The sequence below is a fragment of the Leishmania major genome, chromosome 28, assembly GCF_000002725.2.
Source record: "Leishmania major strain Friedlin complete genome, chromosome 28".
NCBI classification, from domain to species: domain Eukaryota; phylum Euglenozoa; class Kinetoplastea; order Trypanosomatida; family Trypanosomatidae; genus Leishmania; species Leishmania major.
Genome location: NC_007269.2, coordinates 201,487 through 218,656, shown reverse-complemented (window position 1 = coordinate 218,656; position 17,170 = coordinate 201,487). Strand labels below are relative to the sequence as shown.

General features: G+C 58.5%; 4 protein-coding genes across 4 annotated transcripts; all 4 read left to right on the top strand.

Moving 5' to 3' along the window:
* Positions 1-1,678: 1,678 nt before the first annotated feature.
* LMJF_28_0600 (conserved hypothetical protein) lies at positions 1,679-1,966 on the top strand (the record flags this gene model as incomplete). The annotated part of the gene is made up of 1 exon (XM_001684286.1): positions 1,679-1,966. The coding sequence occupies one exon, from the start codon at positions 1,679-1,681 to the stop codon at positions 1,964-1,966; it is 288 nt and encodes a 95-aa protein (XP_001684338.1).
* Positions 1,967-2,924: 958 nt separating this feature from the next.
* LMJF_28_0590 (hypothetical protein) lies at positions 2,925-4,430 on the top strand (the record flags this gene model as incomplete). Its single annotated transcript, XM_001684285.1, has 1 exon — positions 2,925-4,430. The coding sequence occupies one exon, from the start codon at positions 2,925-2,927 to the stop codon at positions 4,428-4,430; it is 1,506 nt and encodes a 501-aa protein (XP_001684337.1).
* Positions 4,431-8,794: 4,364 nt separating this feature from the next.
* Positions 8,795-13,534, top strand: LMJF_28_0580 (putative mitogen-activated protein kinase; the record flags this gene model as incomplete). Its single annotated transcript, XM_001684284.1, has 1 exon — positions 8,795-13,534. One exon carries the CDS (start codon positions 8,795-8,797, stop codon positions 13,532-13,534), a length of 4,740 nt encoding a protein of 1,579 aa, XP_001684336.1.
* A 1,933-nt stretch (positions 13,535-15,467) lies between these two features.
* LMJF_28_0570 (putative major surface protease gp63) lies at positions 15,468-17,168 on the top strand (the record flags this gene model as incomplete). The annotated part of the gene is made up of 1 exon (XM_001684283.1): positions 15,468-17,168. One exon carries the CDS (start codon positions 15,468-15,470, stop codon positions 17,166-17,168), a length of 1,701 nt encoding a protein of 566 aa, XP_001684335.1.
* Positions 17,169-17,170: the final 2 nt, after the last annotated feature.

Below are 17,170 nucleotides of genomic sequence, written 5' to 3'. Positions count from 1 at the left end.
TTCCTTTGCTGTTTTGTATTTGGCTCTACTGCAGCAATTTGTGTGACCCCGCGCGTCCTCTCGCTCACAGCGCAACTGGAAGCGGCAATCTTCGGTGATACAGAGATGTGCTTTTCATCAGACGAGACGCGAGAGGAAGACACTATCGTTCTCTCTCTGTATTGCCCGTCTGTCTGTTATTTGCATTCGCCACCAGCCGGGCACGCACGCGAACATGCAGGGGTCTGCTCCACACCCTTGTGAATCTCTCCGACGCGTACCTCGGGCCCACCGGCTTTCCTGCCTCACACCGTTGAGCGTTTCCTGGGTGACGCAACCCGCGTCGCCTCCCTTTTTTCTGTTTTTGTGTGTCTGCCTGTGTCATGGGTCTGCATGTTTCCGTGTGTGTCATGTGCTCTCCTCCTCTTTCTCCTCCGCTTCTTTTTCGGCTTCTCTCCTCGCTTTTTCACGGGCACGCACGCGCATGCGGCCGGGAATGCTGCGCCTGTACGTCGGCTGCGGATGACTTTGTTTTGTGTTCGGTACGCACATACACACACACACACACACACACACACACATGCATACACACACGTTTATTTGGATTGATGTGTGGCGTTGATGTGGAGTGGGATGTGTGCTTAGTGATTTTCGTTCTCTAGTCGCTCTTGTGCTGTGCTGTGCTGTTGCAGGTTCACAGAGGTTTGCAGCTGTGGTGACGCCACACTCTGTGTTTGTCTCTCGGTTCGATGTGTGTGTGTGTCTTCGTGGAATGACGGTGCGTGTATGTGTATGTGCTTGTGTGTGTCCGTGTGTCTACCAGAGTCACCGCGCAGACGCGCGAACACGCTTGCGCATATCTACATGCTCATCTGTGATGTATAGTCCCGCCGAATCCTCCTTTGCTCATGCGATGTATCAATTCTTGTTGTTGTTTTTGTCGTTCGGGAGGGCGGGTGTAAGGGAGTATGGGGATGGAGGCGTAGACGCGTGGAGGGAGGCTGGCTTCGTTTCTGTTTGATGTTGTGGTCCTGCCCTTCCCGCCGCTGATGTCTCTCTACCCTCTTACCCGTGCTCTATCTCTTTTCTCTTTCTACTTGCCTGTGTTGCTTGAATGCGCACCGGCTACTTCTAGACATGTTCCCCTGCCACCAACCACCTACACTTGCATCCGACAATGCAACCCACCGACGACCGGCTCTCTCAGCTATAGAAGAGACGGAGAACAAGACCAAGAGAGGACGTGCGCGAAGAAGGAAAGTGGTGTGTGTGTGTGTGTGTATGTGCTGAACACACACACACACACACACACACCACCTTCCTTCTCCTCCCCCATCCTGTCCGGCAAGAAGGCCACCGAAATATCATTGGTCGCCCTGGCTACACAAGCGGCCTTCTTTCGTTCCCGTTGTGTTGACGGATGTGCCTACTGCAGCTTTCCCATCTCTCCCAAAGCAGCTGGCGCCTCTTCTTCCGTGTCGCTTCCTCGTCTCTCATCCACCATTTTTTTCACGCGCGCGTGCTGCACACATCACTCATCGCGTGCGTTTTCGCTCTCCTTCTCCCGCTGCGCTTTGCGGTTAGCGACTAGCTCCACAACCCCCCCCCCTCCTCCCTCCTCCCTCCTCCCCCCGGCCTGCCCTTGCGTGGATTGTACGCGCTCTCCGCCTTGTCTTTCCTGAACCGCCTGCAGCGCAAGATGGCGCAGAAGTCGCTGCGGAGCAAGTCGAGGCACAAGAGCGCAGGCGCTCTGCGCAAGTCCGTGGGCGAAGCGAAGAGGAAGTCCACGTTCACAAAGGCGAAAAAGACGCCAGAGGCGAAGGCTAGGGCAAACTACATTAGCGCTGTCGAGGCCGCCATGGCATCGCGCGTGCCCTCTGATCAAAGGTCGAAGCTTTCGATTGTGAAGTCCAGCGGCCCTACGGGGAATAAGAAGAAGCATATAAAGAAACCGTTGACCCGTGGCCGCAAGCGCAAGGGCGGCTAGCACGATATGAACACAACACATGATCTGAAGGCAAGGGGGGGGGTGTCGAGACAGAGAAGCGATGGCGCATGCTTGTGTGCTGTGTGTGCTTGTGTGTTCCTGTGGGTGTCTCGTGTTGCGTATCCGCCTTTCGTGCCTCCCTTCTTCTGTCTGGTTCTCTCTTCTCCACGTGTACTTGCACCTTACAGTAGTGTCGCCTTGGTGTGCGCATGTATGGCTCTCGCCCCATCTATCCCATACAGTGCCTCTATGACGTCAGAGGACTCCTGACAGGAAGAGAGGTTGTCTAGCCGTCGATGTTGCTGAGACATGTGTGCCTCCGGACACGCCAACACATATCGTGGGTGCTACACATCTTTTCTGTAGATAGTTGCGATGGCCCCGCATGTGCGTCAACGCGAGAAAGAAATGACACGGCACGTGCACCGGGCACATCAGAGCTGAGTTGCCGCAGCACTCGCTCTGCCGCCAAGATCGTCGCTCCATCTCCTTCTCACGCCTCTCTGACTGTGTGTGGCAAAATGACCGCTGGCCGTCCGGCGCTCGTTTCTCTACGCGTGCCAGGCGCCCCGTTGCGCGTGCAGCAGTGCGCGACGACCTCCCTACTCCCACCCACGCACAAACAAACACGGTTCCACCTTCCTCGCTCTTAGTGCGTCTCCACAACCATCTCTTGCGGCTTTATCGCCGCCTTCGAACAACGCCGCTCTGTCACCCATTCTTCTGCCTACCCTTTTCTCCCTTGCGCCCTCTCATCTCAACGTGTCCTCATCCTGCCCTCTTTCCACCACGGCTCTCTCGACAGGTAGCGAAGCTAACAGGACACATCGGAGTGAGACACGCCGAGGGGAAACAGACACACATTTGCACCCAGAGCAACGGAGTTGGAGCCATGTCCACTAGCGCCAACTCCTCTGCGCCCACGGCTGCTTCCCGGAGAGTGCCAGCTGCGGCCACAATGTTGGAGGAGAGCTCGTCCACGTCGACACACACGACGGTGAAGCACACCTTCAAGGAGCTGTGCGACTCGTACGTGGAGAGCTCTATGCCGCATAGATACCAAGTCGTGCACCAAAGCGCGCTGCAAGCGCGCAGATCTGTCAACGACCAGACCACCAGCGTCGCCAAGGGCCAAGCACCAGCGGCTGCGGCGGCATCACCCTCCCTGACGGTTCCACCCGAGCTGGTGCGAGAGTACGTGCGCATGAAGGAAGAGGCGCTCGCGCACTGCCACCGCCAGAACGCCCCCATGGACATCTCGGCGCGGAGCACGGAGGAGTTGGAGGCCGAGAATGTGTACTTGCGCTCGCTCGTACTGTGGCTGGAGAGGCATCTTCAGCATCTCCCCTCGTTCGAGACGCGACCGGGTGAGGTCGTGTCTACTCTGCCCTCCCCCCGCCCCGTTCCGCGGCGCGAAGGCTCGCTCCCCACCGAACACCGGCTCAGCCTATCGGCGGTGTGTCCCGAGCCAGTCGCCAAGCATGCAGTGGGCCAGTACAACTCGCTTATGCTTCGAAGCGGTTCAGAGGCGTCGCCTCCTCCAGCCACGGCGCAGCAAGTGAGCGAGTTACAGGAGCAGATCGACCTCCTGCGCGAGGCGGTGCGGGGGCTTAGTCAACGCGCCTCCGGTACCGAGGGGCACTCCTCCAGTCCTGCGCCCGCTGACGCCGCTGCGCCGTCGCTGCGGCTGCGCATCGTTTCCCCGTTGCCTGGCTGCGCTACCCCAACCTGCACAACAGACGTGCGGACGCTGCAGCAGATTATCCTGCACCAGCAGCAGACTATTCGCTCCCTGGAGCAGGAGATGGAGGACGTCCACACAGCCAAAGCACAGATGGAGCAGGCAATGATGCAGCTGCGCGAGGCCACGGCCACCATCGCCGCACGCAAGGAGGGCTGCACAGAGGACGAGGACGTGGGCGCGCTTGGTGCCACGGCGCATTGGCGCTCCACATGTCAGACGGAGGATCGCATCTCTGACTGCGTTTCACTTGCTGATGCAGCCTCGTATGACTATGCAGGACAGGATGCCGCGGATACTGTCGGCCACGCCACCGTACCCGGGGCTGCCGGTGAGGGCACAGCAGCGCAGGAGATGCGAAAAATTGATCTGGAAGCCGCGGTGGAGCAGGCGCCAGAGAAGCGACGGGCTGCCACGTTTGGCGGAATGCGCCCACCGCTGTGGTTCGACTCCAACACGTCGTTTGCAGATCCCATTCGGCTGACCGGTGGGGCAGCGGGAGAGGACGAGGACGTGGATGAGCCATCCAGCGGCATGCGGACTCCGCTGCCGCGTCGCACGGTGCTGCTTCACCAGCGCTTCTCCTCGGCCACTGGCGACACGTCATCTATGTGGGGCGGTGCCGGCGTTGATGAGAGCCCGTTCACCCAGCACACGCAGATGAGCTGCGGCACAGCGTCGAATCGCCGCACCTCCGCGGCTGTCTCTTTCGCCTCCCTGTGAGCCGCACAACGATGCAGTCCAGTGCGTGATCTCTCGCTCTCCTTCTTGTTTGGCTGTCACACCTTCGACATGTCCCCCATTCTCCCCCCGCTGCGTAGAGGGAGGAGGGGAGTTTGGGCAGTCGCGACGCCGTGTAATGGCTCCCGCTCTCTTCCTCTGTTTCCTTGCGATGCTTTTATTCTTAGAGTTCACGTGCTCGTTTCGTTCTTCTCGTCCCCCGCCCGCCCGCCCCCGTCTGTGTTGTATTTTCACGTTTCTTCAACGGACCGCGCGACTGCACCCGCGGCCGGGCTTTTTTTTTGTTTGTTTGCGTTAGTTGTTTGTCGGCTCCTCTTTCGTCTTTGGTTTCACCTTGGCGGTGCGCCACAACACAACAAGCACGCAGAAAAACACGACGACAACACAAAGAGGCGCACTCCCCCTCCCCCCCCCCCACACACACAGACACAGAGAGAGAGAGAGACGGGGGAGGAGGGCGAGAGTTGGGGGTGGGGAGGGGCATAAAGCGACTAGATCGGGAAAAGGAGTTGTGTTCACAGCTGCTTCAGCTTCACCCACACCCGCCTCCCCACCCCATCCCCCAAACCCGACACCACCACACACCGCCATCGTATACGTTAGATGCACCCCCCCCCACACACACACACACCCAACATCTTTTTTTCTGCGCCTTCAGCGCATATGCCGCGTTTCTCTGTCTGTCTGTCTGTCGGCGAAGGATGTGCGCGTTGCGAAGGTGCCGCTGTGCATCTACATCTACATCTACATCTACATCTATAGATATAGATATAGTTCTTCCTCCTTTTCTCGTCCTTTTCGTCTGTAGACCTGTGCTGTCATGGTCATCTTTCGCTGAAGCCGCGGTGGCGAGATGGAGCACCTCTTTTCATCCTTCGCTTTGTCCTCTGCGGCGATCACTCTTGTGACGCCCTCTCGGGCGTGCGCGGCGGTTCGTGCACGTGACGTGTGAGAGGGAGTGTATGGAGCCGGTGCGTGCGTTTGAGACACCAAAGCGTACATGCGCCGTGCTACAACAGCTTGTGTAGCGTCTCTATTTGTGTGTTTGTGTGGGCGTACTTGTTCATGTGTTCAGCGGTGTGAACGATTTGTTACTCGCGTGCTCACGTCCTTTAAAACCGGCACGCCAACTACATTTTGAGGAAAGGACTCGCCGCGGTCTGGACACGCCTGCCTGCCAATCACGCGTGTACGCTTGCCAGCACATCACGCTCAGCAGCTGCGACGTAGATGACAGCTTTGAGTTTTTCTTTTTTTTTTCTCACATTCCTGAGGTGGCGTCAAGCCCCGGGAGCTCAGGTACGGCACCACAAGGAACAAGAAGTTGTGAGAGCGTGTGATCTCCTCATTCTACTTTCGCTTGGATGCACGTCTGCGCACGAGTGTCGTCGCGCCCGTCCATGGCGTATGTGTGCGCACGCGCGCGACTTCGCCCTTAAATGTATCGTCTTCCTATTTTCCAGAGTCTTTCCCTCTCTCTCTCCCTCTCCCTGCTCTATCTTCGTTTCCCGGTCCTGCAACTGCACGCGCACGAACACTGACACACAGTCTCTCTTGTTTTCTTTTCATTCTCTGGAGAAGGGATCAGGGAAGCTTTCCACACAGACGCCTTCCTCCTTCCCTTCTTCCCTGCTGACGGCCACCCATTGTGCTTTTCGTATTTTACGGCGGCTGCGAGCGTGTGTGTACTCTATAGTCGCTGTCGCCGTTCCACTGCTGCAGGCACTCGGTCCCGACATCACCCGCAGTACACAACCGCCAGCGCCCTGTTTTGCACGCATATAATACTGCTTCTGTTTTCTCTTCTGTGTCGTCTCAGTTTGTTTTCGCCCCCGTTTTTCCGACAAGTGTGGTAGCGTACGCTGCACAGAGGCACGCGCGGAGGCACACTGTCTTCCACCACTTCTTCACCCACCAAACTTGCTCACGCCCCCATCACTCTTAACGCAACCTCTACACGCACAAGGCGATTGTGATTGTGCGCCTGCTCGAAGACGCAGTCCACGAGCGAGCAGGCGCATCTGGCACACAACCACGCATACAAAAACACAGGCACAGGAACACGCACAGGCACAAGCAGACGCGGTACGGGCGTCGGTGACCTTCACACAAAACGGTGCCGGCCCCGCTTGTGCAGGGCTTAAGAGGTCGCCAATACGGAAGACAAAAATTTAGACTACCTTTTGTTTTCTCGTTCACCACATCACATACGGAGTGGGTGAGCAAAAGATAGGTACGCTTATATCTCTGACACGCTGACGCACACTTCGGTCGAAGGCATACACAGGATCGAGGCGACGAGCACAGGCGGATAGACGCGCAGGCAGAGTCTCACCCTTATTTAAATACATAACGAGAGCTGGTGAAAGTCAACCAAAAGCTAAGAGGAGTTGTAGAGAAGCAAGAGCCTCTCTCCGTCTCCCTTCCCAGCCAGGGTTAACCCGCCCCGGTCTTTTCCCTTTGATGCCCCTTTTTTGAGCTGTTTCGTGTGCTCCACCCTTCTTGCCTGGACAACCCTGCGCTCTCTGTTTTTTTATCGTTGGGCGGTACAAGGTGAGGTTATCTCATTGAACCACCGCCACAGCAACGAACGGACAGCTGAGCACCTGCACGAGAGTGTTGACAGGTGCGTTTTTTGTTTTTGGTGCGTGGTGTGCTTGTGGGCTGTATCTTTGTGTGTATATATACATACATATATATATATATATAGACATATATGCCTGCATGCTTGCTTGGTTTCGGGCATCACGCTTTCTTCTCGACGTCGGTTTGGTGTGATATCGCACCTCTTGTGATACCTCATGTGTGTGTGTGTGTGTGTGTGTGTGTGTGCATCTTTTTCCCTCTCTGTGTGCCTCTCTGTTTTTTTTTCTTTTCGCCTTCATTGCATCTCTGCTTCCTTCCTTTCTCTGTCTCTTGCATCCCCTTTTCTATTTTTCGTTTTTGCTCTCGTCTCGTCTTTCGATTCCTTCTTCACCCGCAACATCTATTGGAAAGTGCACACGGACTCACACCATCTCACTTGCACTTTGCTTTCCGTCGCCACTAAAACACCGATTTTCACGCCAGCATCGTGTGCACATCGACGTGTAGAGACCGTCACGAACCCCAACGCGGTGACTGACATGAACGTCTTCTTTCCTTTCAGTGTCGTGCGTGCGTCTCTCTCCCTTTCCGTTGCCTTGCTCGCCTTTTCTGTTGCCCACTGTTGATATTTCACCCCTCTATCCTCCCTTACGTCTTTTTGTTTCACACAGTCGCGCGTCTCTCGGGCTGCTTTCTCTCTCTCTCTCTCGCTCTGTGTGTGTGTGTGTGTGTTTGGCTGTCTGGCGTTTCGGGAGTCTCTTGTGTGGGCCGCGTGCGGCTGTGCGCGTTGCCCCTTCCCTTTCCGCTCTTCTCTTTGTTTTTGTGTTTCCATTTGTTTATCTGCTTCTGTTCTCTCGTCGCTGCTTTTGCGGGTGTCTTCCTCCTCCTCCCCCTTTTTTTTTCGTTTATTCCTTCTTTCCCTTCTTGACTTCTTTCGTGTTTGTTGCCCTTGTGTTGACAGTGCCGATCATCCCCCTTCGCCAAAACCAACAGCTCACTCTTTTATTTCTCTTCACCACCACCGCTGCCTCCCTCTGACTCCCTCGAGTCATTCGAAAGTCCTTGGGACTTGTGTGTGTGTGCTCATCATCATCACATCTAATATTTTCTCTTTGCCTGTGCGTGTGTGCGTGCCTGTTCAGCTCTGTGCGTCACTGGGTTCTGAGACCGCCCCCCCACACACACATACACACGCACTTACAGCACAGCACAGCACAACACACCTCCGCCGTTCTCCGTAGCTGTATGTTTCTACATCGTTTGCTTTGAAGGGAAGGAACGAACAAACGCTTGTCTTTCTTTGGTTATTGCTTTCGCGTTGGCTGCCCCTCTCCCCCTCCCCCTCCCTCTTTACCTGTGTGCCGTGTGCTGTGCGCACTCGTGCAGCCTTCTGCGGTTCGATTGCTCTCAGTTTTTTTTTTTGTTTTTCTTCTTCTGTGTTCGTGCTTCTTTAGAAGTAAGTCGAGGTAGACGGGGAGGCAGGCGAGAAAATCTCTGTCGCGAAAGAAAATCAGATCTTTTCGTAGCGTCGGCAGACACACACGCACACACACGCATACACAACATCGCCCAGGTTTGTATTGGTGACCCTCTTTACATCTTTCCTAGCTTTCTTTTTTATTAGTATCACTTTTTCTCGTGTGCTTGCTTGCTTGACCCCTCCCCTCTCGTGCTGTTCCTTTCCCCTTCGGTGTGCGTATCGCGCATCGCACTATCTGGAAGAAGCGAAGCCTCAAGCGCCTACGCACTGCACTCGCAGGATGGACAACTACGACGTACTCGAGGTCATCGGCGAGGGCACCTACGGGGTTGTCTTCAAGTGCCGCGATAAGCGGACCAATCGGATAGTGGCGGTGAAGCAGTTCAAGAATTTTCAGACGAACGCGTACGTTCGGGTCGCAATGCTGCGCGAACTGCGCGTCGAGCAGCTGCTCAAGAGCGAGCCCAACGTGACGCAGCTGCTCGAAACGTTCAAGCAGAAGAACCGCGTGTACCTTGTCATGGAGTACATACCGCGCAGCCTCCTAGACGTTCTGGAGGAGGTGCAGCACGGCCTGCCCGAGGACTCGTTGGTGGTGCTTCTCTTCACCATTCTCTTGGGTATTCGCTCCTGTCATCGCAACGGAATCATTCACCGTGATGTGAAGCCGGAGAACATCTTGGTGCGCGACGACGGCGCAGCCTCCTTGTGCGACTTTGGGTTTTGCCGGCCACTTCCTCGGCAGCTCCAGCCGCAGGCACCGCCATCATCACACCAGCTCTCCATCTCCTCGCACGACATCGGCTCATCGGCTTCACCGATGGTCGAGAGTGGCAGCTTTGGACTTCGCCCCTTGCCGCCACCCAATAACGCGCCGCAAATGTGCAACGCCGCCTCTGTCTCATCAGAAAATTCGGCTATGCTTAGCGAGCTTGTCCTCGCTGATCATCAGGCGATCATGACGAACTACGTGGCGACGCGGTGGTACCGAAGTCCGGAGATGCTCCTGGGGATGTCCAGCTATACCTACGCTGTGGATATGTGGGCTGTGGGAGCCATCATGGCGGAGGCCATCGACGGTGAGCCGTTGTTGCCAGGCAAGACGGAACTGGAGCAGCTCTCGCTTATTCAGACCCGCATCGGGGATTTCCCAGCGGCATACGAGGCGGCGGTGCGGAAGCAGAACGGTGGCATGCTGCGCCTGCGCTCCTTGAACCCGCTTGCAGCGCCACCGCAGCAACTGCGCACCAAGTCGATGCAGCAGAAGTCACGGCGAGCAAGCGACGTAAGGGATGCGGCGCAGAAGCGCACAGAGTCGAAGCAGAGCACGAGCTCCTATTTGACCGAGCGTTATGGAGGGCGCATTGCGAAGGCTGGCTTGAACCTACTCCATGGACTTCTGCGCATCGACGCGGCGGAGCGCATCACCGTCGAGGAGGCACTTGGACACCCCTACTTTGACAGCGTGCGGGGGAGGTTCGATGCAACTGCGAATGGGGCTCGTAGAGTTTGCAACAGTAATGGCGCCTGCGATGAGGCAGCAGACATGCGACCGACCACTGCGGAAACAGCGGAGTCGATGCTGATGCCCCTAACGACGGCCGCGTCACGCCAAGCGCCTCTCCCTCCCCTCACCGCCACCGGTGCCGTCGACTGCACTTCACCCTTCCTCTCTACGTCGGATGCCGCAGGTGGCGGCAGCTCACCTTGCCTAGTAGCTGCGGCACCACCGCTGGTGGAGGTGCCGTTCTCCCTGGTAGACAGGGTGGGCGCGGGGGCGGACGACGACGGCGGTGGCCCTCTGCAGATGCCTTGTGGCGCTGAGCGCTCGCCTCGCGTGACGACCGTCGCGTGGGGGGCGTCGTCTTCTTCGCCCGGATCGCGCGCGCCTTGTGGCGTAGCCGGCAGCAATTCCTCGGCCAGTGACTCGTCGAGCCTCTCGCTGTGGACTGCATCGGACACCTCAGCTGAAGTCGATCCGCCCACTGACGTTACGGCAGCGAAGGACCACGTTTCGTTCCCAGGGTTGTCTAGCGTGCTTGTATCACTCCACCCGGAGTCGCCAAAGCCAACCGAGACGGACGGTCACCATGCCGCTGCGGCAGCGTGTAACAGGGCTGCCGAGGGTAGCAACTCAACACCACGACAGCTGGCACCAGAGGAGGACAACAACGATGACCAACCTGTGCTGCGTCGACAGGCAGCCTCCGAAGGCGCGAACACGCGTGCCATTCAGCGCGACGCATCCATGCACAGTTATGACTGCAGCTCCACCTCCCTGTTCCAGTCACGGCAACGCCAACACAGCCCGCGAGATGCGCGGCAACTTCGACACCGCACATCCAGCCTAGAGAGCGGCGGGAGCGTCACGGCGCTGAGGGGAAGCGACTCCTCACGAACGAATACGGCTGCGCAGGAAGCCAGTGGTGCTGGTGGGGCGGTGTCCGCCACCGCGGCAAGTGGCATGGACGTTCCTGCCTCTCTCTCTGTGCTGCAGTCTCGACGAACGGCACAGAGGCGCAGCGGCAGCGTGGTGAACTCCCGGCTGTCATCGAGCAAAATCAGTGCGGCGAGCGCATGTCGCACCGCGTCACCGCCCTCCCTGCTGGCAAAGTCGTACTCTTTCAAGTCGATCCCCACGAGTCGGTCAAAGGCGCTGGCACCCGCCGAAGTACAGTCCACCTCTAAATATGATCTGATGCAGTCGGTGCCGGAGGACCACACAGAAAAACGGCGGCGCCCCAGTGGACCGGCGAGCTCGCCCCGCTGTCAGGACAGCAGAGGAAGTGTCGAAAAGAGAGCCGCAGCCAACTCGAAGGGCGCACACACGTGCAGCAGCAGCTCTATGACGTTCAACGCGCTGCGGAGTGCACGCGGCGATCCTGGCTGCACTGGCGGGCTGGGCTCTGCGACGAAAGAGCGGCACTCCAGCGTGGGCAGGAGGATCGATGGACATGGGCTGCACGTGGTTCCAGCCGCCCCATCCTGTGTTAACGCGACGACTCCTGGCAGCTCGTGTCGCGCGACTGCACAGGAGCCAGTAGAAGTGTCGTCGCTGAGGCGACGGAGCACGGCCAAATCGCGTCCACCTCAGCAGCCGGGTCGCCGCACCAGCACACCGACTGCCCGCGCTGGTATCGCAAACGGTACCCTCCACAGCCCGGCGCTGACGAAGCCTCTTTTCGTCCGCAGCTCTCCAGAGGCGTCGGCGTCGCTCTCGGTGAGCGACGCGCGCGTCGGTGGCGGCAAGAAGCGTGGTCTCTCGCGCTTTGTGTCGCCTAATGTGCCACGTGAGGTTCGGCCGTTGCCGGCCCCGGAGCGCGTCACGTTGTTGCAGGAGATCGAAAGTCTCGGATTCTTGGTGGGCACACCCAGCGCTGTGGAGGTGCTAGCGCCGGTCGTCGCTGCGCCTGTCTCTCACACGCCAAGGCACGCTGAATCCAAAACCGACGCTGGTGGAGGCGCTCGCGGCAGAAACGAAGGAGATACAAGAGCCTCTGCCATTGCCCGCGCGGATCACCTGGTGCGGGCGTCTCAGCCACCTGAGATGCTAGATAATGATGTACAACCGGACGGGCACCGCGGCGGAGGCAACTCCACCTCCTTGCTAACGCTGGGAGAAACAAGAAGGCAGTGCTCAGGGACGGCGAGCTCGCGCGCCTCGGCTGCGAAGCGAGGCACCGCAGCTTCTGGTGAAACCTCGGCATTCGTCGAAGGCGCCGCCAGCAGCGAATTAGAGGATCATGGACGGCAGCAAAACCTTCAACGACCACCGCACCCGTGCGGCAGTACCGGCGGCCGCCCCCCTCGCACGGATGTGAACTCGCTTTCCGGGAACACCAGCACACACAGCGCGAACGCCACTACAGTCGGCAGCAGCCGCGCAGCACCCAGTCTCATTTTCCGATCTGCTCGCACCGCCTCGTCGCCCTTGAAGCTGGCGACCATCCACCCTTCCTCGTTCGCCGTTCAGGGAGAGGGTGAGCTCCGCGAGCTGTCGACGAGCGGCTGCCATGCAAAGACCTCCGCTAGCACGGGGATGTCTTTCACGGCTCCTTCTAACTCTGTGGACTCGCCCCCAACGTGCCGACTCGCTCCAGCGCTGTTGCGTCATCACCACCCCACCACCGCTGTGGGTGCATGCTCGGTTCAGGCATACGCCTCCCTCGGACCTGATCCTGTGTTCGGAAGCAGCGCCTTTTCCGCGCACTCACCTCTTGTCGCAAAGGGCTCTGCTCGGTCGCCGACTCTGTCGCCCAACCCGCAGAAACGCAGCGACGCTGATGCTCGGCGGGTCTCGATGGAGTCGCCAATCGTGTCACTGTCTGGCAAGCGGCAACAGCGCCGTCTTTCCGACATTCCTATCGAGCTCTCGCTGAGTGAGGAGTTGTTTGCTGACTCGGCCGCTTGCGGCCCACGAGGGGGGCGTCGCAGGCACGAGAATACAACCCCGCTCTCCACCACTCCCCCGATTACCATGCCGGACGACTTGGAAACTGTAGTGCTGATGGGCACTCCATCAGCAAGCCGGCGCACCGACCAGCGGCCTCAGGACGAGGTGCCTTGCACCGCTACCTGGTCTTCCGCCCGCAGCGGCACGACGGCTATGATGTCAAGTAACATGCCCGGCAACTCTACTCCTTTTCGAGGCCTCGACGGAGACAGCGATGGCTTGTCAGCTCCCTTCGAAGGAAAGGGCTCTGCTGCGAAGACGGAAGCGGTGGACATCACCGCGAGGACAACGAGGCACGGCGTCGCCCCATCGTTGTTTGCTGCCGTGCCAAAGGGCGTACCGGCGCTCAACGAGGATGATGTGAGGAGCGTCTGCGAAACTCCGTCGCTGCCGATACGGGGCTCGCTGGAGGCATGCGGCGCGGGCAACAGCGCGTCCACATCCTCCCGGAAGATACCTGGACCCTCACTAGCACCTCCTCAGCCGCTTCTGGGCGGGGCGAGCGTGCTGAGCGCGCAGCAGCTGCACGCCGGGGGAGGCCGCAGAAAGAGTCGGTTGGTGCTTTGAGCGTCGGTGCCCTCACAGCGAGAGGGGGGGGGGAGCCGTCTGCCCGCATCTGACATGGCCGACAAGCGAATTCACCTCAAAGGGGATGCGAAGATCCCCTCTCTGCCATGCGCGCATGACCACTTTTTCTTTCCCCCGCGTGTGTGCGTGTCTGCGCCATCTCGTTCTCTTCTTCCGTCTTTTTCTTTTCACCCCGCAACAGTGGCGCTCGGTCTCTGTATGCCGCTGGTTTACACGGACACTTTTGTCTCTCTCTCTCTCTCTCGCTCTTTCTCTCTATGCCTTCCATCTTGTTTGCACGTGCGTTGCGTGTAAAAGTCGATGTATGCCCTTGATGTATGTGACTCTCCCTCCTGCGTTGTCGCTTGGCGCCCTTTTCTCGCTGTGCTTGTCTCTTTGTCCTTCTTTGGCGCCAAGTGGCACGTCCCTTCTGTCCCACCCCCTTCCACCTACTCCCCGCAGAGCGCTGCGTGGCGTCACAGCGTGCATCCTCCCTCCCTCCCTCCCCTTCACCCCAAAAGGAACGAAGAACGCTCAGAACGCATCGCTATACCGGCTGCACAAGACAAAACGACTGGCCCGCACACTTTCATGCGCGTGTGTCGGTGCAACGTTTCTCTGGAATCGGGGGAGAGGCGTGCAAAAGGAGGGCAGGCGCTGTGCACTACCAAGCATTGCCACCGTCACCCCGCTCGGTTCGGGAGAAGAGGGGGCTGCCAAGCTATCGCGTGCTTCTTCTCCGCTCCCTCCTGCTCTACGAGGTGGAGGACGGTCACGACGACGCTGCTCGTACTGAAATAGGGGATCATGCGAGTTGTGAGCTCGGCGCGCTACGCGCGTGCCGGCCGGCTCGGCCGCATCCATTCGGCTCCTCTGCAGTGCGTGAGGAGGCGCGTCAGCGGCAAGCGTGGAGGTGCTTTCAGCAGCCTTCACGAATCGTTGTTGGTGCCTGAGCCCAGGATGACCTCTGCTTGCCATCAGAGCCCCTCTGCGATCTCCTTCCCTCGCGCACTGGTACCAGGTGCAGCGGCGCCCTCTATTCATTGATGGATCCTACCCTGTGTGCACCACTATCTTCTCTCCACCAATTTACTCCCTTCCTCGCTCTTTTTCACGCAACCGTGCACCACCCACCCCCGTCTCTGGCTGCGAGGTGTCCATCATCCTAGACAAGACACACACACACATGCATAGGCACACGCGCATACACACTGCTCTGCCCTGCTTCCACGATCCTTCAGCCTCGAAGTGATACGCCAGCGTCCCGCTCCTTGTGCTATTATTATGGTGTGGGCTCGCCCTCATTGAACGGCTCCGACGTCTTATCCTCTTGTGATAACTGCTACTTGCTTTTTGTTTTCGTATCTTTTTTTTCCGTGTTGCATCGCCAAGGCTTCGCCTGTTCGCTCGCCTCCTTCAGCGCTCGCCATCACGCTGCAACGAGGCGCTGACGCAGAGCGTGTGCCTGTCTAGAGTGTACTCCTGTTCCTCTGTGAATGCTCTGCTTCGGCTGTGCGCCTCTTCTTTTCTGTTATTATCCCCGGCTTTCATAACGCCACACCAGTCGGCGCTATCCCACACACACACACACACACACACACACACACACACACACCGGCACCTACAGACTCGCGTAGGCACACCTGTATCCCCATACCCGCCCAGGTCCGCCGCCCTCTCCACCGTGCTCTCGGGCTCCCTTTCCGTGAGACACGCGAGTACCACGACCCCCTTTACGTTTCCCGTGATCTTCCACTGCATGGCTTTCAGGCCGGCCTAACAGCTGTGGAGTGACGTTGCTCGGCGTTCTTTGCACGGTGCACACTTCTCCGTGGATCACAGACACAGCTGTGCCACACGAACCCATACAACAGCTCGCCCTCTCCGCACGCGCACACGCACCTAGTCTCGTTGCCGTCCTCACTTTTCGCCAATGTGCCGCACGCTGTTGGGGATCGCGGTGGCCTTTGCGTTGGTGTGTTGTGTTGTCGGCCCTGGCGCGGCGCAGGGGCACCCGGAGCGAGCCGACTCAGAGGAGCCGCGCTGCGGGTTTGACGAGCTGGAGGCGCACACGATCGGCACCCGCGTGAGTGGGATAAGCCGTGTAGAACTGCCTACCGGGGAGCTTGTGGTTGCGGCTGCCGCAACGGGGGCCTTGCAGCCCATCCGTATTGCCGTCTTCACAGATGACATCTCGAACAGCAGCCAGCACTGCACCGCTTCGGGCCAGAGTCGGCCCAACTTCCGCGGCAGCAGAGTTACTTGCAGCGCAGCGGAAGTTCTCACGAGAGCAAAGAAACGGGTCCTGTTGGAACTGCTGATTCCATCCGCAGTACAGCTACACCAAGAGCGGCTGAACGTGCAGCGGGTGAATGGCAACATCGTTGTTGACTCCTCCATCCAGAAAGACCGCGTCTGCGGTCAGTTCAGCATACGCGAAGAGCACATGAAGACTGGCGTAAAGGACGCCGACTTTGTTCTGTACATGTCTGCTGCGCCAACATCTGGCAGCGTCATCGCGTGGGCGCTGAAGTGTCAGAACTTCGACAATGGCCGCCCGTCCGTGGGCGTGGTGAACATCTCACCCAAGTACATCGCCGCCGACCCGAAGACCGTGCGCGTCATCGCGCACGAGGTGTTGCACGCACTCGGCTTCTCGAGGTCAGTTTTTCAGGAACGGAACATGTTAGCGATGGCGTCCTTTCGAAGCAAGGGCCCCTCACCTGTCATTTGCAGTGAGAAGGTGGTTGCCAAGGCGCAGCAACATTACGGCTGCAAAACGCAGGCTTTCATGGAGCTGGAAGACACGGGTGACATCGACGACGCTTCCTCACACTGGAAGCGCCGCAACGCCAAAGACGAGCTGATGGCGGGCTTCAGCGGCGTTGGCATCTACTCGGCGCTCACCATTGCCGCCATGGAGGACACGGGCTACTACCAGGGTAACTACGCCAAGGCGGAGCCGATGGCGTACGGTCACGATGCGGGTTGCAAACTGAGCTCCGATCAGTGCGTCACCAACAGTACTTCACAGATTCCTGGCATGTTTTGCGATGCCCCCGACGCTCCGTGGAGTTGCACGTCTGATCGCCTAGGCGTCGGGAGGTGCATCCTTACCTCTCACAAGTCGAACCTGCCGACCTATTTTCAATACTTCAGCGACCCGAGGCTGGGTGGCCCGGATCCCCTGATGGACTTCTGCCCGGTTGTGGAGGTTGCCGAAGGCACCATGTGCGCCGCTACAACAAACGCCCTGAAGGGCAGCGTGTATGGTGTAATGTCGCGCTGTGTCGACACGCCGGTAGGTTTTTCCATGGATGACTCGGCGGTCCGGCAGCATGGCATCTGCGTTGAGGTGCAGTGCGACAGCACCAAGTACTACATCAAAGCAAATGGCGCGTCTGCGTTCTGCGATTGTCCGCCTGGCAGCACTTACAACCTGTCGACATTGAGCCCGTCCTTCTCTAAAGGGTATTTGGTGTGCCCTTCTTATGAGTCCGTGTGCGCCATCAAGATAAACGCTTCCCTGTACGAAGAATACAGTGGGTTTCTCACCGACCACAGCGTCGCTGGTGTGCTGACAAGTGTGAAGGCGGTGGTTGCGGTGCTTCTGGTGGTGCTTTTCATGGTCTGATC